This window comes from Phyllobates terribilis, unplaced genomic scaffold (genome assembly GCF_046119375.1).
Source record: "Phyllobates terribilis strain yellow unplaced genomic scaffold, ASM4611937v1 Scaffold_1__5_contigs__length_1240528914, whole genome shotgun sequence".
In the NCBI taxonomy this organism is placed as follows: Eukaryota; Metazoa; Chordata; class Amphibia; order Anura; family Dendrobatidae; genus Phyllobates; species Phyllobates terribilis.
Window position 1 is genome coordinate 507,208,060 of NW_027362761.1, and position 26,181 is coordinate 507,234,240.

Sequence of the window (26,181 nt, forward strand, 5' to 3'; positions counted from 1 at the left end):
TTCCTTTTGTAGCTCCCCTTCAGTTCTCTGCAGCCAACCTTGTAGTCTGACATCATGTACATTCTCAACTATCAGCTCTACCACTGCGCCTTTAGACTATATTTTCCAGGAGGCAAAGCTGTATCTGATCTGTCCCACAGCTCACACTCTCTCATACTCCCCCACACTCTTCCTACAAAATACCATCTTGAGCCTCCCATAAAGTCTCAAGATGGCTAAATGGTGGCCCACACAGTTTCTGGTATAAGGGTCTCTGTCCCCACATCATGCTGTTGTCAGATTACATAGCAAAAACCTGCTGACAGATTCCCTTTAAAAATCTGGTACCTCAGTGTCCAGAGTGGGCAGAATGAACATGTCAGAGTTGGTGCCAAAGTGCAGACATAGTAAGAAAACTATGAGCTTTTCCTTATATAAAGCGGACATTAATGCTGATCTGAGAGGCAGATCATGTTATACCAAGAAGGAAGAAACGGCTACAAATCTGACACTAAGAGCAGTGAACATGGAAGCATTAGGCCTGGACTACAAAAGGTAAAACCTTCTTGAACATAAGAGGCTCCCAGCCCAGACAAGCCAGTATATGTTTTATACATAACGCTCTATCTGGAATGTCTGCCCATTTTTTTTCCTTCTACCAAAACATATGTCTAGAATTAACTGTAATTGAAAGGGACTCAGACTCTTTAGCAATCAAGAAAAATGCTGTGGTTGGTCATTTTTGTCAGGTATGATATTTTTTACGGAGGTTTGTTTAATCAATCTGTGTTTATCGCTTTAGAAGAGACGTAATATGGAATGTACATTATATGTGTCTAGGACACGGTGTTAAGTTTCATATGAAAAAGAATCAATCAAGATTCAATATGTCAAGAATGGAAGACAGGGCTTAGAAAGGAAAAGACCATGTATCAAATGCAGTGTATGTACATTAACTACGAGCATGGCCCTGGGATAAGCATGGCTATGGCGGGGTAGTCGGATGGAGAAAATTTACTATACTAAAAAGCAAAGGATTACAACATGGAGTGGAATTTAAGACTAAGTGATTTTTACTAGAAAACGGCCCTTGAGACAGTAAATCACGGCCGGTCCCTTTACAATGGCAGTTAATTGCCAAGCGAGCACCAGACCATTAAATGTCTGTTTGTCTAATGTGGAGAATAAGTCAATGGTATACAGATGTAGCGGATGCCAAACTGTCACTTGTCATTGTTGGGTCCAGTTCACATACAGCCTGATATCAAACATTGACCTAAACATACCTCCAATGAACTGATCGGAATTATGTCACTATATAGGCATACGGTAGCGTAAACCTCAGCACCAAAAAGACAAGCGTAGAAATTCTTGCTGTAAATGTAGTTTATTGTGATCTAGCACCAGAAAAAAGGCACGTTTATCCAATGTTTCGACCAACTAATGATCTTTCTCAAAGACTTCTGTGTAAGTACTTGCTGGGTGTTTAGAGCCAGTGTGCAACCATATGTATCCAGTATTACAGGACTATTGTCCTTTCCGCAAGCACAACCTCTTATTGTCACAGGGATACTGCTACAGAGAGTGGTTTCCTCTATTTCAGGGGTCAGAAGATTGCAGCGTTTGGCTACATGCACGCCTGCACTGGTTGGATCGGCTTTGCTTTCCAGTTAGCTATGCATATTTCCCTTGTTCGTTGGTTAACCCAAGGGTTAACCACTCCTGCTTGTCTCCTAACTCAGGACAGAAGGCTTTATCTCAGCTGTTCTGATTTTCCCCACTCCCCTCTGGTATAAGTACTCACCTCTTAGCTTGAGTAGTTGCCAGTGATAGCTTGCTATACCTTGGAATTGGTTTGGAGCTGTGAGCCATGGAAAGAGAAGTCGTTTAGGAGATGTTTCTGGAGATTGCGGTTTGGAAGTTTGTCTGGTGTCTTCCTTTTCTTTATCCTCCTTTTGGTTTGCCTCTCCCCTCTCTTCCTTTTATATACCGTTCCATAGTCTGGGTGCGCTTAGCGTGATTGCTGTTTTCTTTTATCCTTGTCCGTTTCCCTTTGTGCCTGTATCATAGAGCAGGACTGGCGTATCTGCTGCCTTGCGCACTAGTCAGGTCAGTGCTTAACGCAGGACAGCGATAGGAACGCGATCGCCGCACGGAGTGAAATAACCCGTTTAGGGACATCAGGGAGCATTTAATGCATTACCTTTTATTGAGCGAGGATGCTTTCATTTGACTTTGAGATTTGCAAGATGTTCATTCATCTTAGTGCTGTGATTCACACCAGTATGTCATCTATTTCGGATTGCATATTTGCACATTGATTATTATGATCTTTTGTATACACGTGGTTACCTTTGGAAGACTGTTGTTTTTTTAGGGTTTTGTATTTAATCATTATATCTCAAAGGTTTATAGCGCTCCAATGCATGTTGTTCTTTATGTCCTTTTGGCATATAAAATTGCATTAATTAGGTTCACTAGGACATTGGATCTTTATTACTTTTTTCTGACAATTTATCCATTTATTCTTGTGTATTTATCTACGTGTGAACAGTGGAGGAGGATTGCTAGTCCTTACATGGAATTTTGGTGTATATTCAGCTTTTTATTTGATTTTATCAATCATGTTGTTTGTAAATTCATCAATAAAAATGCATTTATTTTTACAATTGGAGATCCTGACTACTTTATATCCACACTTCTTGTTTGTTGCATCCACCCTCGCTTATGCCATAGCCAATTTAACAGAAGGGCACACACAGGTCGGTGGATTCAATTCCAGGTCCACGTTTATAAAGAGTTTAATAATTTACACAGACAATTCTCTTCCTAGAGTTACAACGCTTAAAACAGTAAATGTTACAAATGGCCTTCTTAAAGGGGAAGCCATGATTTTAGTGATGACAGACGACCACAGAGGATATGCTAACTGTACTGGTAGCGCTATGAAAGCTCTACGGTACAACATTCTAAGACAAGATTAAGATCCCATTCAATATCTCCTGCAATGATTAAAACAGCTTGGTAGCAATGCAAGTTCCTGTTCCTTCAGACAGAGCTCAGGAACAGATGCTTTTCTAGTAGACCGTCATAACTTCCCTTTGGATCAATGACTCCCTCACACACTGGAATTCATTTAGAAAGAAAAATGGCATCCTGCTAATCTGCTTAGTAGTCTCATCCCTCTTGGAGGAAAAAGAAAATGAAAGCAGTCAAAAGCCTACAAGTGTATAAAATGCAAGAGATTATGGTGTAAAGCAAACTCAGCTAGCAATCCACATGAGGTTAGCTAAAGAAAACACAGCTGAAAACTCAAAATACATCTCAAGTTAAATAAATCCTTTACAAGTCATCGGTAATTATATATTTATTTTACAGCAAATTAAAACAGAGTAAAGCAAGAGTGGTCACACAATACTTCTTCATTGTCTTAATACTTATTCGGCTAAAGAGCACAATACAAACTTATCTCTCTCACCCACAGTTCTGCAGCACCCTATATCTCCTCCCTCGTCTCTATCCCCCTACCCGTGCTCTACTTTCTGCAACTGATCTAATCTATCACCACCCATGATCCAAATCTCACATCGTCTCGAAGATTCCTCTCGTGCTGCGCCAGTTTTCTGGAATGCACTAACACTGATGATCCGATTGATACCTAGGCCCCATATTTTTAAGCGTGCTTTAAAAACACATCTCTTTAGACAGGCCTATCACCGCACTTCACTAATTTAACTCTTCCCTGTTACCGCTTTCTAAATTTTCCCTCAGACCCTGGTCCCTCCTATTCATCTGTAACCACATCCTCCATGCACCTAATAGCACTTGGCAACTGCACTTAGACAGATACTGGATGGTGACCGGATCATGAAGCTTTATATCATAACCCCTATTTTATAACGATGGCTGGACCGTACATGACAAGCACTTTCTACCTATTATGTCCCCCTATTTCCTTATAGACTGTAAGCTTGTGAGCAGGACCCTCACTCCTCCTGCAACTGGTGAACTCTGGTACTTTGTGAGGTCTTTCTGGTTTGTACATGGGGGACATGATTGCCTAATTGTAAAGTACTGCACAATATGTTGGCACTATAGAAATAAAATTATTATTATCATTGTCATGTATACAACTAGTTATGGACACTTGCGTAATTAGTTCAGTTTTAGCAGGATGCTATGTAGATACCCAACTCTAAAAGCTCATTTACAATGGTTGGCCTGTGGCTGAAACCAATCGGCGGTAATTTAGGCCTACCGTGCTTCCGATTTGCACAGAATAATTGTTAATAGATAGCATAGGCTGCCACTGTTCTTGGCAGCACATGTGCTATTTCTCCAAGATGATGTACTGCCAAGCAAGCTTACAAATCATTTCATCATTTGAACAATCCTTTTGCTCATTAGCTGGGTAAGTGGCAGCCTTTTTACACTGCACAATTATCGGAAAGCGATAATCATGATAAATGGCCATTGTAAATGCAACCTACAGTGCCTTGCAAAAAGTATTCATCCTCCTTGGCATTTTTTGTGTTTTGCTACCTCACACCTCTGGAATTTCACTTTTTTTTTTTTGGAGGGTTTGCATTAGTTCATGTAAAGAACATGCCTACAACCGTGAACATTTGGTTTTCTTTTTATTGTGAAGCAAACAACAAATAGGACAAAATAACTGAAAACTTCAGTATGCATAACTATTCACTCCCCTAAAGTCAGTACTTTGTAGAGTCTCCTTTTGTAGCAATTACAGCTGGAAGTCGCTTTGGAGAAGTCTCTATGAGCTTTCCACATATGGCCACTGGGATTTTTGCCCATTCCTTAAGGCAAAACTGTTCCAGTTCCTTCAAGTTAGATGGTTTCCTCTGTTGAACAGCAATCTTCAGGTCTGACCTCAGATTCTCAATTGGATTAAGGTCTGGGCTTTGACTAGGCCACTCCAAAATATTTACACGTTTCCCCTTAAACCACTCGAGCGTTGCTTTAGCAGGATATTTTGGGTCATTGTCTTGTTGAAAAACAGTCTTAAATCACTAACAGACAAACAGGTTTTGCTCAAGAATATCCCTGTTTCGCACCATCCAATTTCTCCTCAACTCGGACCATTTTCCCTGTTCCTGCTTCTGAAAAAGATCCCCACGGCATGATGCTACCACCACCATGTTTGTGTTCTTGGGGTGATGTGCTGTGTTGGTTTGGCACCAGACATAGCGTTTACCTTGGTGGCCAAAAAGTTCAATTTTGGTCTCATCTAACCACAGCACCTTCCTCCATACATTTGGGGAGTCTCCCACATGTCTTTTGGCAAACTCAAAAAAAGCCTTACAATTTGTGTAAGTAAAGGCTTTTTTCTGCCCACTCTTCTATAAAGGCCACCTCTATGGAGTGTATGGCTTATTGTGGTCGAATGGACAGATACTCCGGTCTCTGCTTGGGTACTCTGCAGCTCCTTCAGGGTTACCTTTGGTCTCTGTGCTGCCTCTCTGATCAATGCCCTCCTCGCTAAGGCTGAGAGAGTTGGTGGGCAGTCCCCTCTTGGCAAGTATGTTGTGGTACCATGTTCTTTCCATTTGATGATAATGGATTTGATGGTGCTCCGGGGGATCATCAGAGATCAGATTTTTTTTCTTTTTTTTTTTTCTTTATAACCCAACCCTTACTTGTACTTCTCAACAACTTTGTCCCTGACGTGTTTGGAGACCTCCTTGGTCTTCATGGTGCTGGTTGGTTAGTGGCAGGGCTGTGGAGTCGGTAAACCAAACCACCGACTCTGACTCCTCAATTTCCCTGACTTCCGACTCCCAACTTCACGACTCAGACTCCACAGCCCTGCCTCACTACTGAGCATGTAAATAAAGTGCAGCACAGATTCATATCAACTAAAAGCCGAGACCCTTAGATCGGGAACAGAGCATACATTTATAGGACATTTCATAACTTTCCCAAATTCTTATGAAAACATTTACAACACATCCTGCACTGAGCTACTGAACCCAATTTATTATATAAGTTAGGAGTCAGTCTATTTTACACCGCCTTAGACTCCACCAAAATGGACACCGACCTCTACTCCACAGCCCTGGTTAGTGGTGCATGTTGCTTGGCGTTTCAGCCTCTGTGGCCTTTCAGAAAAAGTGTGTATATACTGACAGACCATGTGACACTTAGATTGCAAACAGGTGGACTTCCTTTCACTAAGCAGGTGACTTATTTTTAGGGGCTTCATCGCAAAATGGTTGAATACATATGCACATGCCAATATTTAGTTATTTGATCCCATAAATTTAATTTATGCCCATATTTTTCTCACTTCACTATACTGGACTCACTAGACTATTTAGTGCTGATGCATCACACACAAATCGAATTACAAAAATATTTTAACAGGTTGTTAAATAGTTACTTTGAGTGAGTATGTATGCTATACTACTATATATATATATATATATATACACAGTACAGACCAAAAGTTTGGACACACCTTCTCATTTAAAGATTTTTCTGCATTTTCATGACTTTGAAAATTGTACATTCACACTGAAGGCATCAAAACTATGAATTAACACATGTGGAATTATATACTTAACAAAAAAGTGTGAAACAACTGAAAATATGTCTTATATTCTAGGTTCTTCAAAGTAGCCACCTTTTGCTTTGATGACTGCTTTCCACACTCTTGGCATTCTCTTGATGAGCTTCAAGAGGTAGTCACGGAAATGGTCTTCTAACAATCTTGAAGGAGTTCCCAGAGATGCTTAGCACTTGTTGGCCCTTTTGCCTTCACTCTGCGGTCCAGCTCACCCCAAACCATCTCGATTGGGTTCAGGTCTGGTGACTGTGGAGGCCAGGTCATCTGGCGTAGCACCCCATCACTCTCCTTCTTGGTCAAATAGCCCTTACACAGCCTGGAGGTGTGTTTGGGGTCATTGTCCTGTTGAAAAATAAATGATGGTCCAACTAAACGCAAACTGGATGGAATAGCATGCCGCTGCAAGATGCTGTGGTAGCCATGCTGGTTCAGTATGCCTTCAATTTTGAATAAATCCCCAACAGTGTCACCAGCAAAGCACCCCCACACCATCACACCTCCTCCTCCATGCTTCACGGTGGTAACCAGGCCTGTAGAGTCCATCCGTTCACCTTTTCTGCGTCGCACAAAGACACGGTGGTTGGAACCAAAGATCTCAAATTTGGACTCATCAGACCAAAGCACAGATTTCCACTGGTTTAATGTCCATTCTTTGTGTTCTTTAGCCCAAACAAGTCTCTTCAGCTTGTTGCCTGTCCTTAGGAGTGGTTTCCTAGCACCTATTTTACCATGAAGGCCTGCTGCACAAAGTCTCCTCTTAACAGTTGTTGAAGAGCTGTGTCTGCTGCTAGAACTCTGTGTGGCATTGACCCGGTCTCTAATCTGACCTGCTGTTAACCTGCGATTTCTGATGCTGGTGACTCGGATAAACTTATCCTCAGAAGCAGAGGTGACTCTTGGTCTTCCTTTCCTGGGGCGATCCTCATGTGAGCCAGTTTCTTTGTAGCGATTGATGGTTTCTGCAACTGCACTTGGGGACATTTTCAAAGTTTTCCCAATTTTTCGCACTGACTGACCTTCATTTCTTAAAGTAATGATAGCCACTCGTTTTTCTTGACTTTTTTCTTGCCATAATACAATTTCTAACAGTCTATTCAGTAGGACTATCAGCAGAGTATCGACCAGACTTCTGCTCAACACAACTGATGGCCCTAACCCCATTTATAAGGCAAGAAATCCCACTTATTAAACCTGACAGGGCACACCTGTAAAGTGAAAACCTTTTCCGGTGACTACCTCTTGAAGCTCATCAAGAGAATGCCAAGAGTGTGCAAAGCAGTCATCAAAACAAAAGGTGGCTACTTTGAAGAACCTAGAATATAAGACATATTTTCAGTTGTTTCATACTGTTTTGTTAAGTATATTATTCCACATGTGTTAATTCATAGTTTTGATGCCTTCAGTGTGAATGTACAATTTTCATAGTCATGAAAATACAGAAAATCTTTAAATGAGAAGGTGTGTCCAAACTTTTGGTCTGTACTGTATATATATATATATATACACACACACACACACACATGCACACACACAGTACTATGCAAAAGTTTTAAGCAGGTGTGATAAAATGCTGCAAAATAAAAGTTTATTTTTAGCAATTCACAAAATACAAGGTTAGTGGACAAAAGAGAAATCTAAATCATGAATATTTGGTGTGACTAACCTTTGTCTTCTAATCAGCATCACATTACACTAGTGTAATACTCAAACTCAGGGATTTTGTAGGAGTATAGTTAGGTACATGGATAACTAAGTATACCAAACTTTCCTAATTTTCATGTAGGTTAAAATACAATCATTAACTGAAACAGAAATAGCTGTGTAGGAGGCTAAAAACTGGGTGAGGAATAGTGAAACTCTGCTACAAAAGGTGCCAATTTCATATCATAATGTAAAACTGATCAATGAAACAAGACACAGGGTAGTTATACTGCATCAGCAAGGTCTTTTGCAGGCAAATTTCAAAGCATACTGGGATTTAAAGATGTGCTGTTCAAGCTCTTCTGAAGAAACAAGAAATGGGAAACGTTGAGGATCATAGACGCAGTGGCTGGAAAAAGAAACAGTGCAGCAGATGAAGGGGTCTAAAAGTGACCCTGGGAACTATAGACCAGTCAGCTTAACGTCTGTTGTGGGTAAATTGTTTGAAGGATTTCTTAGAGATGCTATTGTAGAATATCTTAATGATAATAACTGTCTAACTCCATATCAACATGGATTCATGAGGGATCGCTCCTGCCAAACAAACCTGATCGCCTTCTACGAGGAGGTGAGCTCACAGCTGGACCGGGGAGAGTCAGTGGATGTTGCATACCTTGACTTCTCCAAAGCGTTTGATACCATGCCACACAAAAGGTTGGTATATAAAATGAGAATGCTTGGTCTGGGGGATAATGTGTGCAAGTGGGTAAATAGCTGGCTGAGTGATAGAAAGCAGAGGGTGGTTATCAATGGAGTAAGCTCAGGGTGTGTCAGGGTTACTAGCGGAGTGCCTCAAGGGTCTGTCTTGGGCCCTATATTATTTAATATGTTTATTAATGATCTAGTGGAAGGGTTGCATAGTAAAATAGCAATATTTGCAGATGATACTAAACTTTGTAAAGTAGTTAATACAGATGAGGACAGGGCACAGCTACAGGAGGATTTAGATAAATTGGGGAGTTGGGCCAAAAAATGGCAAATGGGGTTCAATGCCGATAAATGTAAGGTCATGCACATGGGAAAGAAAAACAGCAGTCACCCATACATATTAAATGGGAAACCGTTGGGGAAATCTGACATGGAGAAGGACCTGGGCGTCTTGGTTAATAGCAAATTAAATTGGAGTGCCCAGTGTCAGGCAGCAGCTGCGAAGGCAAATAGAGTCATGGCATGCATCAGAAGAGGAATAGGGGCATATGATGAGAACATTGTTCTTCCTCTGTATAAAGCGCTGGTAAGGCCGCACTTAGAATATTGTGCACAGTTCTGGGCTCCGGTGCTCAGGAAAGACATATTGGAGCTAGAGAGGGTACAAAGGAGGGCGACTAAGGTAGTAATAAAGGGAATGGAGGGACTAGAATACCCAGAGAGGTTGTCAAAATTAGGCCTATTTACATTGGAAAAGAGAAGGCTTAGGGGAGACCTCATAAACATGTATAAATACATCAGGGGGCAGTACAGAGATCTCTCCCATGACCTGTTTATACCAAGGATGGTGACAAAGACGAGGGGGCACACTATGCGTCTGGAGGAAAGGAGGTTCCTGCACCAGCATAGAAGGGGATTCTTTACGGTCAGAGCCGTGAGACTCTGGAACTCTCTGGGAGAGGAAGTGGTGATGTCCAACTCACTTAAAGAGTTCAAGAGAGGCCTGGACGCCTTTCTTGAGAACAATAAAATTACATCTTATGCTTAGTTAATTAATCCAGGGATTTAATCTTACTGCCAGATTGGTGTCGGGAAGTGAATTTTTCCTCAATGATGTAAATTGGCCTATACCGCATGGTTTTTTGTTGCCTTCCCCTGGATCAATGCTGCGGAATAGCTGCAGTGCACAAGAAATAGGCTGAACTGGATGGACGCTTGTCTTTTTTCGGCCTTATAAACTATATACTATATGTAAGGACACATCATGCTTACTTCCCATCGACATCAGAAGACGTCCATCAGTGCCATCAGCTCCGAACTGGCAGCAACCAATGGGACCCAGCTATAGCCATATACTTTACGAAGACGTCTGGCCAAAAGGGGTCTTCATGGAAGAATTGCAGCCAAAAAGCTATATATTTTAAAACGGAAACAAGGCCAAGTGACTCAACTATGTAAGAAAACATAGGAACGGTGCAGAAAAGTGACAGACTGATTAGTGAAAATTTTAAATATTTGGCTGGAACAGAAGGCAGTATGATTGCCAAAGGGCTGGAGAGCGGAAAGAGATCAAGGAAAGCAAGCTAGAAAAAGGAGGGCTCTGCTCAATTATGCTAGATCACTGAAGTATTTCTCACAAGGTATGTACCGCCACCTGTTACCACAACGGGTAGCTCTGAGTAAAGAAGAACATGTAAAGAACAAGCTTTGCATCTGCTACCTACTGTATACACATTTATTCAATTCCACCAGTAAAGTACAGTTTATTCACTTGTGACTCCATCTTTGCTAAAATGGTGGGTCCAGGATTGTTGCATCATCTAACAATAAGCAGTCATGGAGAAAGATCTTTAAAACAGAGGTCCCCAACCTTTTTTGCACCAGGGACCGGCTTTAAGCAAGACCAGTTTTCCATGGCCCGGTGGGGGTGGGGGCGGGGCTTTGGTCATATGGGGGTGGGGTTATGGAGGGGTGGAGCTGTATGGGGAGGATGCTGGCGGGACCTCGGTGTACAGCGCTGCTAAGTAGCAGCATTGTACATTGAGCGTCAGTGTATACAGCGCTGCTGCTTAGCAGCGCTACACACTGAACACCGGTACCGGGAGCCGCGTCACTGAAGCCAGTCTGCTGCCCCAGCACGCCCCACATAACATGTTCTGCCGGGGGCGTGTCAGTGAGGAAAGCCTGCCGCCCCACCCCGTCAGGAACACACCATGCTGTGCAGGAGGGCCGCGTCACTAAGACCCGCCCCGTGACGTACAACAGGTACCATGCTGTGCTGTGGAGGGCTGCGTCACTAAGACCCGCCCGACGCCCCACCCCGTCCTGCATAATGTTCTCTGCCGGGAGCTGCGAGCTGTCACGGCTATGGCAGAAAACATTATAAATCCACACAGAGCGAGCTCTGACCAGGCGCAGGGCCGCGGAGCTAGCTGTCAGCGGCGCCGCGGACCGGCTGAAAAACCCCAACGGCCCGGTCCTGGTCCGCGGACTGGCGGTTGGGGACCTCTGCTTTAAAAGACACACGGTCACCCATACACACCCATGGACCTCTGCGACCCCTACAACAATATGACCTTATTCACACATCAATATTTTGGTCAGTAATTAGTGAGTAATTGTAAGCTAAAACTAAAAGTGTAAACTGCAGAGAAGGCATCTATAATGAAAGGTCCCTGTTGTGTTCTGGAGGCACTCCAAGTTTGACTTACAAATAATGATGAAGTAATGACCAAAAATACTGGTGTGAATAAGGCCTAAAAGTGTTTGCAATTTCCATGGTAAGAAAAGGGGGGATTCTGGAGATGTTTTGGAGTCAAACCTAACTTCATCACAGAAGGTGTGCGGCCTTGAGAATCATGGTAGGGCTACATCAGGTTTCTGTTAGTAGAAAGCGGAAACACAAGAAGTTTGTGTTTTTAAGGTTTACTTTCAGATTGAGAGAAAGTATAATGTTAGGAACAGCAGAAAGACAATCACTGGTGTTTTCTAAATTAGTGAATTGGTGATGGCATAAGAAAAAGTATTTACACTATATCATCTGTAAAACTTTGAGCATTTTTTTGATAAAATATCCTCAGTCGTTTCCAATTGAATGCCATTTTGATCAATTTAACAAGATTTGCAATGGATATAATGTATATTTCGGACAATAAGATGCACTTTTTTCCCCCTAAGTTTGGTAGGAAAATAGGGGGAAGCGGAGGGGGGGCCCTGGGATTCAAGAAAATGTCAGCGGTGAGGTAGGAGGGGAGTCCACACTCTGTACGTCGATTTCCCAGCGGTGGGTTTCAGGAAAGTGATCTTGTCATTGAGCCGAGATCTAAGTCTGTGAATGCGTCATAGTCCAAAAAATAAAGTACCGTATTTTTCGGACCATAAGACGCACTTTTTTCCTCCAAAATTTTGGAGGAAAATGGGGGGTGCGTCTTATAGTCCGAATGTTGTATATGGGTGTATATTTATGTGGGGTGTGGGGGGGGCGGTATCGGTGGAGGAGAGGGGCACAGGAGGCAGCAGCCGCCAGCTGCAGCCTACACTGTCCCTGCTGCTAAAGAAAATGAATATTCACTGCTCCCCGCGCCCATGAGGCGTGGGGAGCACTGAAAATTCATGCTCCTTAATAGAGGTATACAGTGCAGCCGCGCTGTCGCTGCTGCTGCCGGCTATCTCCTGTGCCCGCTGTTAAAGGGCATGAATATTCAACCTCTCTCCATGCCCATGGGTTGGGGAGGGGGTGAATATTCATGCCCCTTAATGAGCGGGCACAGGAGATAGCCGGCAGCAGCCGCAGCGCGGCTCCGCTGTGTGCCGGCTATGAAGGAGAGTGAAGTCACTGCTCCCTGCACACACAGACCCGGCGTGGGGAGCAGTGACTTCCGGCAGCTGATCTCTCCATGTGAGCCGCGCATGGCAGTGACGTCATGCGCGGCTCACATGGAGAGATCAGTGCAGGCAGACCGGACGCAGCGCTGGAGGAGAGAAGAGAGGCGAGTATGAGTATTTATTTTTTTTTAATGTGCAGCCTGATGGGGATTAGGGGTGCCATGCATACTAGGACAGGGATTAGGGGTGCCATGCATACCAGGACAGGGATTAGGGGTGCCATGCATACCAGGACAGGGATTAGGGGTGCCATGCATACCAGGACAGGGATGAGGGGTGCCATGCATACCAGGACAGGGATGAGGGGTGTCATGCATACCAGGACAGGGATGAGGGGTGCCATGCATACCAGGACAGGGATGATGGGTGCCATGCATACCAGGATTGGGGATGAGGGGTGCCATACATACCAGGAAAGGATGAGGGAGCCATGCATACCAGGATAAGGATGAGGGGCGCCATGCATACCAGGATAAGGATGAGGGGTGCCATGCATACCAGGATGGAGGGATGCCAGGTATACCAGAATGGGGATGGGGACCACATATAAAAGGAAGGGGGACGGCATATATACCAGGATGGGGGATATTGTCAGAATTGGGGGACATTACCCCTATACCAGTGTCAGCAGAAGACCCCCTCCCCCTTAAAAGTGCATCATGACTACATTTTTTGCTTAAATTTTTATTTTTTTATTTTCCTCCTCTAAAACCTAGGTGCGTCTTATGGTCCGAAAAATACGGTACCTATTTTATAAGCATGTGTTATCTTGGTACATATAACAATACTGTGCAAAAGTTTTAGGCAGGCGTGGAAAAAATGCTGCAAAGTAAAGGGGCATTTACACTGCTAGATAAACGTGAATGAGTGTTGTTAAAAACACCCATTTTACAAGTATCTTGCAGTATAAACAGGCTGCTTGTTCATCGGGTGCAATTGTCTTTTGTGTAGCACAAATAAATCATCGTTGTCCTGTATACAGAACTTGCACTGCCGAAAACTGTAGTAGCCTATGTGCACTGAGTGATCTAGTATAGATCATTTAGGCGGTGTGCACACTGTGCGTTTTTGCAGCGTTTTTTCCGCGCAGAACTGTCCCAAAAATGCTAGGGAAGTCAATGAGAATCCTGAAGTGCTGTACGCATGATCAGTATTTTTCCTTTCAGGATTTGCTGTGCTTTTAAATTTGCAGCATGTCAATTCTTTGTCCATTTTTGCCACGTTTTTCACCCATTGACTTCAATTGAGTCAGTCAAATACGCAGCAAAAACGCAGGCAGAAAAATGTTTGCTGACTTGCTGCGTATTTGACAGACTCAGATGAAGTCAATGGGTGAAAAATGCATCAAAAACGCACAAACAATTGATCACAAGTCACAGGCGTCGGCTGTCGACTGAGAAACTACTACTCCCATCAGTCTACGTCTGCTGTCGCTGATAACAGCGAGAGCAGGCACCGCTGATGGGAGAAGTCATCAGCCGGCGCCTGTGCTCACAGTAAAGAAGAAAAAAAAAAAGTTAAAATAAATAAATATTTAAATAAAAATAAAAAACATATTATACTCACCTAACTCCAAATCCCAGTGCTGTATACTGACACAGGAGCGATTACACTCCTCTGTCAGTGTCAGCCTGCTGTCCTGTAGAACAGTCACATCAGTGACTGCTGATGTGACTGCTCTACAACTGATTCAGATCCTTGTGGGACTCTATGGATTATTTCATCACTTCGGACTGGTGATGCATATGGTTGTTTTTTACTTTTTACAGGGGACAATGGCTTCAATGGATTACGTGTTAGGGGAGTAGAAATTTGTTTTTTTATTTTCTGTTTAGTACAGGGGACAATGGCTTCAGGGATCAGGCATTAGGTGAGTATAACTGTGTTATTTATTTTTAAATAAATGTGTAAAACCGTGTGGACTTTTATTTTAAGTAAAGGATTTTTTACATGCCGTGCCTTTATTTACAAACTTTTACTATGGGATTAGTAATGGGTGTGTTTTATAGCCCTCCATTACTAACCTGGGCTTCATGTCAGCTGCCGATACAAGGCTGATATGAAACCCAACCCTATTACCCCACTTGCCACTGCACCAGGGCAAGTGGGAAGAGTTGAGGCTAAGCACCAGATTTGGCACATCTTATTGATGCGACATTTCTGGGGCAGCTGAGGGCTAATGTTATTAGCCTCAGATGGGGCTAGTATCCATAGCCCCTTCCCAGGCTATTAATATCAGCACACAACTGGTTAGTCTTTGCTGGTTAGATTTTATAGGGTGAACCTACATCAATTTTTTTTCTGGGGTCCCCCTGTAATCTAGCCAGTAAAGGCTAAACAAACAGCTGTGAGCTGTTATTAATAGCCAGAGAACATGTTGGCCTAATGGCCCCTTCCTAGGCTACGAATACCAGCCCTCAGCTGCCTCAGAAATTGCACTACATATTTGAAGTGCCAATTCTGGTACTTAGCCCTGGTGCAGTTGCAAAGCGGTAATGGGATTAGGTGTCGCTGACACCAAGCCCTAGATGTTGTAATGAAAAGATGTCAGCCAAATACCCTCATTACTAAACCTTTAAGTAAAGAGTTAAATAAACACACACCAAGAATAAATCACTTTATTTGAAATAAAACAGACACATTGTTTAATCATTTAAATTAACTCAATATACTCACCCCAGGTCCGACGGTAATCCAAGGGTTAAAGCGTCCCAAGTTTCTTTTTTCAAATATCTTTACTTAGCTCCAAAAAACATTCATTGCTGTACAAAAATGCATAAAAAACGCATGCAAAAATGCACCAAAAAAAGTGCGTTTTTTTCAGCAGCGTTTTTGCTGCCAACAAATTCCTAGGGATGCAGAAATTTCTACAATGAAATACTCAACGTGTGCACATACCCTTAGTGTGCATCGTTTGCCTTGGTCTGCCTGTGTAAACAGACATTCAAAGCTTACCAATCGACACTTGTATTATGCTGCTGGTCAGTCTGTCTAAACCAGGGGTCTCAAACACGCGGCCCTAGAGCCACATGCGGCCCCTGAGGCTGCTTAATGCGGCCCGCAGGCATCGGAGCCCCCATAATAATTCCTGCCTGGCCCTGAGGGCCGCCAAAGTCAGTGATTCTTTTCAATTGAATGTTCTACAAGTTAGGGACCAGCATGGGCCATTACTACAAGATGGGGAGTAGGATGGGCACATTACTACAAGATGGGGACCAAGATGGGCACATTACTACAAGGTGGGATCCAGGATGGGCCCATTACTACAAGGTGAGGACCAAGATGGAGGACATTACTACAAGATGAGAACAAGGATGGGGACATTACCACGAGATGGAGAAACTACTACAATATGGGGACATTACTATAAGAAGTTGGTCAGAATTAATATATGGTGCAAATTGTAAGAAAAAAAAATCACTGTATGTGGCCAATTAGGGGACACAAAAAGGAAATAAAAATTGCAAAAACTGTAAAACTTGTAAAACCATGTAAAAGAATAAAATAAAAAGCCAAAAATGTTCAAAAAATGATCCAAAAGGTGTATAGAAAAAACAATATGCGGCCCTTTAAATTCACATTTTTTCTATGTGCGGCCCATATACTTAGCCGAGTTTGAGACCCCTGGTCTAAACAGACCCTGAGAATGCATTTATGAACAGAATTCTTAATAACATTTTGCTAAATAATAAAATAAACTAAGTGAATGGACAAAAGAGACATTTAAATGAAATCAGTATATTTGGAGGGCCACTCTTCGCCTTCAAAACAGCATTAATTCTTCTAGGTACACTTGCACAAAATTTTTGGAACTCAGGAGGTAAGTTATTTCAAACATCTTGGAGAACCAACCACAGGATGTGGATGTAGGCTTGCACACATACTTCTGCCTCTTCATGTAACCCCAGACAGACTCGATAATGTTGAGATAAGGGCAATATGAGGGTAATATCATCATTTGCAAGACTCCCTGTTCTTCTTTCATGTCACAGGTCATACACCATGCCAAGGCTGAGCACAGCAACAAGATACAAAATAGTTATAAGGCATCAGCAAGGTCTCTCGCAGACAAAAACATCAAAGAAGACTGGGGTCCAAGATGTGCTGTTTGAGCTCTTTTGACAAAGCACTAAGAAATGGGTAACATTTTCCTTTTGAAAATGGGAGATGCCCAGCATTGCCATCAGTTCAGAACTAGCAGCAATCAGGCAGCAGAGGCAGCAATTGAAGGGCTAGATAGTAGTACAATAATGAGCATCAGGCAACAGTGAACCATGGTGGAGGTATTTTGCCAGTTTGGGGCTGTATTTCAGCAAATGGAGTTGGAGATTTGGTAACCCTAATGGAACCTGTCACTTGATTCATGCTACCCAAACCACGGACAGCATGATTAGAGCCTGCCTGCACAATTGCAGCCAGGTATATTATTCTTTGAAAAGCTCTGGCATTTCAGAGAAAATGTAGTTAGAAGATCCGACCGGTAACAGTAGAAACATGTGAGGAAAAGATCTAAAAACACTGATGCAGCAAACTTTGTGAAAACCAAAATTTGTTTGAGTCTCAAATTTTTGGCCACAACCGTACTGCAATAATTTTTGGCTCAAAGATTCACTTGACTTTAGCAGAGAGAGTGCTACACTCTGCAGAGAGAGTGCTACACTCTGCAGAGAGAGTGCTACACTCTGCAGAGAGAGTGCTACACTCTGCAGAGAGAGTGCTACACTCTGCAGAGAGAGTGCTACAATCTGCAGTGCTTTCCATGCCATGGAGGTCCCTGGTCAGTGATCTTATGAACAGCAAGTATATGGAAAGAATACTTGGACATACAAGGCAGGATTACAGACTAATGTATAATCACGCACATACCCATATCCAAGCTTTCACCACTCTCCATGCTGAAACAAATTATTTATCATTAGATAGGGTTCTTTGGGATATAACAATAGGAATAAAGTACCATGTTACTAGAACATCAAGCTGAGCTCCACAGGTGGCCCCAAACTCTAGACATCCACAAAAACTGTTGATATCATTGTGATGCATGTGTCTCTGCCAGACGCAGTCAGACTTTTTCTTAACTGTTTTACCTGAAACAACCTCCAAGCCTGAGTAGATATTCTACATACATGTATTTCAGGACAAAGTTTGGTTTTCCTTTCGGTGTTTTTGCTCATATAAAAACAGATGCATCTACATAAACCTGTATTTATCTCCTGAAATGTTTCTGGTAATCATGCACAAATATCGAGAATTAAGGGGAACCCAGTATAAACTATGTCCATCATCTTTTATAGCCCTTCTGCAAGCCATTCATATGAGACCAGTTACCCCACATACATAAAAATTTCTAATTGTCCCACTAATCGGCAGCGAGCCATTCCATGGGCGTCTCTGGAACGCATTCGGTGCCCCATTTGTGAGCGCAAACGCCACCTCACCAAACTTGATTAATGTGTATGATGTCTTCTACATCATTCACACAGTCTGTTAACTCTTGTGCCTGTTCAGTAGGAAACCCGTCTGCACAGGCATGTCAATCAAGGCCGGAGAGGCGGCAAGTGCAGGCACGGAAGAGGTGCCGAGGAGAGTCTGGTGATGCCCGTTGGGTCACTTGGGCAGATTAGCATACAGTGCAGGACAATAATTAAAGGCATTTTCAAAGGTATAACGGATCAAATCAAGGGGACGGTTTTGAGAGTTTATATAGAGAAAACCTAGGTGGCAAGTTTTCTTTAAAAGGACATTACTGTAATTGGATCAATTCTATGTGTGGTACTCACTTATCTTCTGACAGCTCCACACCCTTGGTAATTTTTTAATTATAGTGAATTAAGTTCTGTGAAAGCATTTTTACCTTGGGTAAAAACAATTTGCATCAAGCTGAGATAAAAGAAATAAAGAGGTTTTCCAGCGGATAAAACTATTTTGAAAAAGTCTCAGACAAGTATAAAACCAGAAAAGAATCGATATGCACCCTCACCGTTCCCCGGCAGCTCCCATTCTGGTGCTCAGCCGGTTCTCCACTAGTCTCTACTTCTTGGTGCAGTATTGACACACAGGAGCCGTCTAGAAATCCCTGCTCCACCAATCACTTGTCACAGAGGTGACCTGTCACAACCAGTGATTGGCTAAGCATTAATTTCTGCCCATTTCTGGTCTCGCACAAGAAAGTAGAGACCAGCGGGGTCGGGCTGAGCATCAGATAGGTAGCTGCGGTGGAGAGGCGAGTATCTGTTATTTTCTTATTTTAGATCAGTCTCAGGCCCTTTCAATTTAATTTTTTTTTTTTCACCTTATGCCAGTGTGTTCTAATAGAACCACGCCCACTTGGCTAAAAAGGACTAGACTTATATACAGGGAAGAGAGAGCCATATATCTCAGGAAGAGAGAGGAGCAGGAACAAAAAAAATAAACAACCCCGGATTCAGGAGAAGAGCAACATTTACACCAAGTAGAAAAAAATACATATTTATGGCAGCGGACATGTATTCTTTAAAGGGAATTTAGGTCCTAAAGAGTTGAATAAAATGATACTTTGATATCTGCGATCTGATATTTTATTCCAGAGAAATCCATATTTTTCTTAATATGTAAATGAGCTGTTAAGATCTATGGGCCGGACATAGATCTCCCTGAGAATCTGTCTCCAGCGCTTATATTAAATGAAAGGGGGGTGTTACCAGTGTGAGACATGTAATGACTGAAAGTCTGCTCTACATGTCTCACACTGGAAGTGTCATTTATGACAAGCTCTGGAGGCAGATTCTCCGGGAGATCAATGTCCGGCCTATAGATCTTAACAGCTCATTTACATATTAAGAAAAATGTGGATTTCTGAGGGATAAGACATTGGATCTTAGATATGAAGGTATCATTTTATTCAGCTTCCTATGCCCTACATGCCGATATAGAAGACTTCAGAGGGTTGATCCTACTGACAGATGCCCTTTAATATTGCTATAACTTTTGGTATGAGTGACTCCCATAAGTGTTGTGACCATATTTTTGTACAGTATGTATTCATAATTTAATATAATTTGACCCAAACACATCAGCAATGCTAAAGTCTATGGAATGCTCCATGTTGTAGGAGCCGAGACAGGATGTCTGTGGCTGACAGCTAACTCTGTGGATGCCGAGCTGCAGACAGGTACATGTTATCACCCCTGCCAGCCTGCCACAAAATTCCACAATATCTGGCAGTCTGGTATGGATTCCTCAGACGTTTCAATGGAGAACACTATTGCTTGGTATCTCCCTTTCAGATCTGCTAATAACACTTCCTTAAATGCCATGTTAGACAGCACAATCTGGTAACGATTATCAGACACTACACACAATGTTTACAAAAGAATCGGGTTTCTAAATGTTTTGCATAAAGAAACAGTTGAGAACTGCGAAAAAAATGGATCAAAATGCCTGATGTGAGCCATGCCAAAGGAAAGGCTCGACCAAAAATATAAACGTGACGGGCTGGTCAACCAAAGAGAATGTGCCCGACTGGCTACAGACTACTAGAATGTGATCTCTGTCCACGGACAATCGCAGCCTAGACCAAGAGGAATGAACTCAGGACATACCAGACACAACAGGAGACAAAAAATCCACCCTGTACGAATACACAAATAACCACAACCTTCTTTTACTCAGAAAAGCTTATGGCTTAAAGGAAACCGGTCAGTGTCCATAATGAAATTAGTGGTATGGCGCTCCTAGAATAACATTAAAGGAAATCTGTCACCAGGTTTTGGCTACCACACCTGTGATAGCAAGTAGTGAAGGCAGAGACCCCGATTCAAGCGATGTATCAGTTACTGGGCTGCTTGCTGCAATTCTGATAAAATTCCTGTTTCTCTGCTGCAGATCGAGCAGTTCTCTAAATACTGAGCTCCGTATAACCCGCCCACATCATTGATTGGCAGATTTCTGTGTATACTGTGCATAGGCAGAAAGCTGCCAGTCAGTTGTCGGGAGGCGGGGTTATACAGAGCTTATGAATATGGGCAGGTTTACTAGTCTTCTAGTAATAATCTCCTGCTGATAAAACTGTGATCTTATCCATAAAACAGCAAGTAGCCTAGTAATAAACACATCAATGGAATCAGGGTCTCTGCCCCTACATTATGCTTATCTCAGATTAGACAGCTAAAACCTGGTGACAGATTCCCTTCAAATATGAAACCGGTTTTGTAGTAAACCGATTTGCTGGCGTTGAGAAATTAAGCATTTAAGTCACATGCAAATTAGCTTGGATGTGCACTGGGGGTGTGTCCTTGCCTTCTGAGTACTTTAACACATTCCCAATGTACTTTCAAAGCTTGATTTTTCAGGCATTGTATTTTTATTGTAGTACTAGGACCTATACAGCCATACCACTAGTTTCAGTATTAGGCTCAGCCCCAATAGAAACTCTGGTGTGTAAGGTCTTGATTTTTTTTTAAGGAACAAGTTGTACTTTCTAGGGTGACCATTTTGGAGTACATATTTATATAATACCTTTTTCGGCATGTAAAATACAAAAAAAAAAACATAAAAAAAAGCATTTCAGACTTTTTTCTATTTTTATGTTGTACATTTTATATTGCATTTTTGTAGTCATAACTATTACTGGGATACCGAATATGTACCGTATATGTTGTATTTTTTTTTTATTAAAAAATACTGTTTTGAAAAATATTTTTTTTTTCTATTTAACAAACTTTTTCGTCTTACTAGAGACTTTTGTTTTTATTTTATAGACAGGTCTGTAGAAAATGATTGTTCAAACACAGGGGCTCAGTGCACCCTTGGCATGGATGAGCACGTCCCAACTGCTTGTTTTCCATCTATGGCCGTCCTCTTCTTCGCTTGATTGGCAGCTCTGGCTTTACAAAAGCCAGTGAAGGGTGAAGATAGACAAGTAGATGGAAAAGTGCACCGAACTGCTTGGCTACACCAAGGGTACACCAAGCGCCTGTGCTTGGTTTGAACAGTCATTTTGTGCTGACAAGACTCCCTTTACATAGGTATACCAATTCATTATTCCTTGTGAAAAGTGACACTCTCAGGCAAGCACCTGCGAGGACACACTGAAGCTATAGACAATCCTGTGGTACTCCCCAGGATGTCAAATAAAAATGTAATTCCTGTGATGTAGGGGCAGATAACGAAGGTTATTACTGGCCACAGCACTTTTAGGGTTAAATAGCTAGGATTATTTTTTTTCTGATGTTACATCCGGCTCCCTTAGTATTACCCGAGAAAGTATTAAGGTGACTGACAGATGTAATCCTGAGAAAGCTAATGTAGGACTGGCTAGTAGAGAGAATGCACATGCGCTCGTAGGGTAGGATGGGTGGGACAGTCAGGGTAGGGTCTTACCTTCCATAAATGTGCTATCACAGGAACAACACTATTGTATTGCATGTAGGGTGGATCTGGTGCTGACTGGCATCATTCTCCCTCCGTACGTGGGTGGCAGCAAGACTGGAGAGCATCAATTGTATTGTTTGTTTCTCCGAGGCAGCAGATGATCGTTCGTTAAGGGGGATGTCGTCCATTTCAGCTGACCTTCCTCTGATGTTTATGGGGGGGGGGGTCTTGATTTTCCTTTTAATAAGGATTTCCAAATTCTCCAATAAAAAAGGGACTGAGCAGAAATTCTTATGGTCTTCTGTAGATCTCCATGTCATCTTCAAGGTATTCACAATGAATCAGGTGTTCAGCTTTGGTTACCATCCCATGTACAGTCATGGCCGAAAGTGTTTGCACCCTTGTAATTGTTCCAAAAAATGAAATAATGAAAACAGACTTCAGGAAGCCCCCCAGAAATGGATGGAAACAAAGAGCTGGAGAGTTCTGAAGAGGCAGCAATGAGTCTGGATATAAATCCCATTGAACACTTATGGAGAGATGATAAAATTCCTTTTGGGAGAAGGCGCCTTCACTTATGAGAGACCTGGAGCAGTTTGCAAAAGAAGAATGGTCCAAAATTCCAGATCATAGGTGTAAGAAGCTTGTTGATGGTTATAGGAAGCGATAGATTGCAGTTATTTATTCCAAGGGGTGTGAAACCAAATATTAAGTTGAGGGTGCCAACAATTTTATCCGGCCCATTTTTGGGGTTTAGTGTGACATTATGTCCAATTTGCCTTTCTTTCTCTCTTTTTTTTGTGTTGTTAAAATACACATAAAGGAAATAAACACGTGTATAACAAAACGTGTAATTTCAGTCATTTTCATGGGGTGCCAACACTTTTGACCATGACTGTATCTAAATACGCCAATGGAGAAAGACGACCTAACAGCTTTCCCAATATGCATAAGTTACAGTAAATATTTACACTCCCCATTAAAAAAAAAAACAATGCTGGAGAACTTTTGCATAGAGGCTTCTCTATTATCCCTCCTGGAAGTGTATTATTCATCTTGTCAAAAAGATGTGACCTTCTACGCTCAGACACGGACCACTCAATGCTGACAGTATCAGACCGCTTAGCGCTCAATTTATTTGCACTTTTCCAGGAGGAACAAAAGAGGGAAATTACAAGTGTTTCCTAAAACATAGATGTCAGAAGAGTAGACATGTCCACTTTAAATCCAGCTTGCAATCATTTTACATGTCTCCGTATGGCCAATTCATGGAGCTGTGGTATAATTGTACAAAAGGGCTTCATGGTCTAAGAGCTTTGCACAAGTGAAGCCGCTCTGCCGAATACAGCTACTATGGTCGGCTTTTAAAGCTGGTCATTATTCTTGAACATAATGTACCTCTGCGATATCGCTAGGCGTCACATAAACCACCTCTCCGTCCTGCCTAGCTTCTCGTCTGGCTCCTGAAACACGTTGTGACATTTCAAGCATTTGCTGCCAATAGCGAAAAAAAAGGTCATTTCGGACCCTTGCGTTTGGCAACGTTATAATGCTAATTGTGAACCCACAATCGGAGGAAATTCTATTGAAATAAAAAGAATATACGGTTCAGAAATGGCATCAAGAATAACAAGAACGTGGTCTGGGCCGCAGCAAGGTCCAAGCAAAGGTCAGGATCCCAAAGTGGCTCCGGTTACGGCATGCTTAATCAATTAACGATACCTTTAATTATCGCCAATAAAGTGTGCTGAAATGCGTTCTTCCCCCAAGGCTGCGTGCAACATAACACATTCCTTCATGACACCAGGGAAAATAAATATTCAGCAGCTAGGCACACTTCCTATAATATGTTTTTCTATCTAATATGCAGCAATGTACCATAGCAAAGTAACCACGGAGGGTCCAAATAAATAATCAGGCTGCTAGCGGGAGCAGACGTCCAAGGTCAATAGAGGTAGTGGAGCCCAATATATACAGCACGCTAACTGTGCTCGCTTTTATAATATATTAATAGGAAATGTTTATTCTGTGTGTCACGGTGCGCTTCCTCCTGCACTCAGTCTATGCGCACTTGACTGACACCGGCTGAAGGGGAGGACATGCCAGGAAAAAGAATACAGGAGGATGTGATGGGGATTGAGGAATGTGGCACTGAAAAGGAGGAAGGAGCTGGACTAAAGCGTGCCAGGGTCAAATAAATGAATGGGAACAGAGGAAACCAGGCGCTGCGATGAATGGGGCAAAGAGAAAAATGCTAATTCACCTAAAAGGCCGACCGTGCCGTCATATGAAGATAAAGGAAAGGTTTATATGTCGGGAGGGCAACACATAACACTCACCCCTAGCAAAGGGGAGACCCTAATGGCCTCCAAACTCATCTCATTACAGTCATCCGATCCCCCAATAATCTAATGCGGATGGGGGCCTTTATAGTCTCTGAAATGTAATTGCCCAATCCGTTTCTACCCCATCAGATGAGTATAGTATAGCCTACTCTGCTCTCCCCATAGAGAACACATGAACGCTCACCGAGCCGACCGTTCATGTGTATGGGGAAGTCGGGAAAGATAGTGGTCATTCTAAGGCAAGGGTCACGCCACCATATTTTCTCTCATCAGAGAATTGGGCAGATTATGATCAGATTTTCTTGGATGAAGAGAAGATGGGGAAAACAAATTCTCCATCTTCTCCATTCGGTCAGTCTGTGAAAAGCGAAAATCCGAGTGCGGTTCGATTTTTCCGATGGACTTGCATGGCCGAGTGCAGTATCCGTGCAGCTCGGCAATATCCGTACTCTATACTTAAACAGAGAACGGGAATTCTCCTGAGTACTGAGGCGAGGACCAGCGAGGCTCAAAACGGAGAGTCTCGTACACAGGCAAAAAGTGTTTGTATTATAGAGTGTGTGTATACAGATGTGTTTTCATGTAGCTGAGCGAAGTGTGTTATAGCGAAGCTGTGGCTGTGTTCTGATGATGCATCTGAGTGGGATGTAGCTCTGGTGTGTGTATGTTTTCATGATGTATCTGAGCTGAGTGTGTTATAGCTAAGCCATGGCTGTGTTTTGGTGATGTATCGGAGTGTGATGTAGCTGAGGTGTGTATGTTTTCATGAAGTATCTGAGCTGAGTCTGTTGCAGCTGATCTGGATATGTGTTTAGATGATGTAGCTAAGCTGTGTGTGATGATGTAGCAGAGTTGTAAGTGTGTAGCACAGTTGTAAGTGTGCAGCAGAGCTGTAAGTGTGTAGCAGAGCTGTATGTGCGTGTACTGTGCTTGCAGAAGTGTTGTGTACATAATGGGCGTGCTGTAGTTTTAATTAGTAGGAAATATGTTTTTCCTACCTTCTATTATTAAAAACTGGAGAGCATCTTACAGGAGGACGGGTAATATTGTCTAAAAAAATATGATATACTACAAAAATGTATGACGCTCCAATTTCTAGAAGATAATTAGATGTAAAGAAAGTTTAGTTACTCTTTAAGTCTGCATGTGTTAGAGGCCCCAGCTAGGAGTATAGGTTATGTAAACCATGTACTATATGTTCACCTCAATGCAATTACATTACCATCCTGATCCCTTACCATCCTTTATCATCGTCTTCCTCCGTCTCGGACACAGGCTCCTCTTCTGGGGCGTCAGTTATCGCCTGTGACAGTTTTGATTTAAAACGGTCCAAAAGCGACAATGTCTAAAACGAGAAAGTAAAATTCCGATTGAATCCATCAATTTTAAGTAGTAAGTAATGAAAACTGCGTCAGCGAATCACTGGCATCATATGTTATATACTCCGTGGGTAGACGTGAGTTCTCAGACCATCTGCATTTGATGTGACCCGATGACACTTATTTCGGGGAATCTATCTCTTCATCTACATCAAAGCCATTGTGATGATGTAAGGACTGGCGTGCTCACAAAAACGGGAAAAATCACTCTTCATACCACTGTCATATACGGATTTTAATTCAACCCAAACCTCCACTACAATAACTTGGAAAGTATAAAGGGTCATTAAAGCCATTTTTAATAATT

General features: G+C 42.4%; 1 protein-coding gene across 2 annotated transcripts in view; it reads right to left on the bottom strand.

Annotated features, from left to right (window-relative positions):
• The window catches only part of CWC27 (CWC27 spliceosome associated cyclophilin), a 303,935-nt gene that overhangs the window by 119,797 nt on the left and 157,957 nt on the right, over nucleotides 1-26,181 (bottom strand). For both annotated transcript variants that reach the window (XM_073680243.1, XM_073680242.1), the window contains one exon: nucleotides 25,734-25,840. In XM_073680243.1, the coding sequence (XP_073536344.1) occupies nucleotides 25,734-25,840 (107 nt within the window). The remainder of the gene's footprint in view (nucleotides 1-25,733; nucleotides 25,841-26,181) is intronic.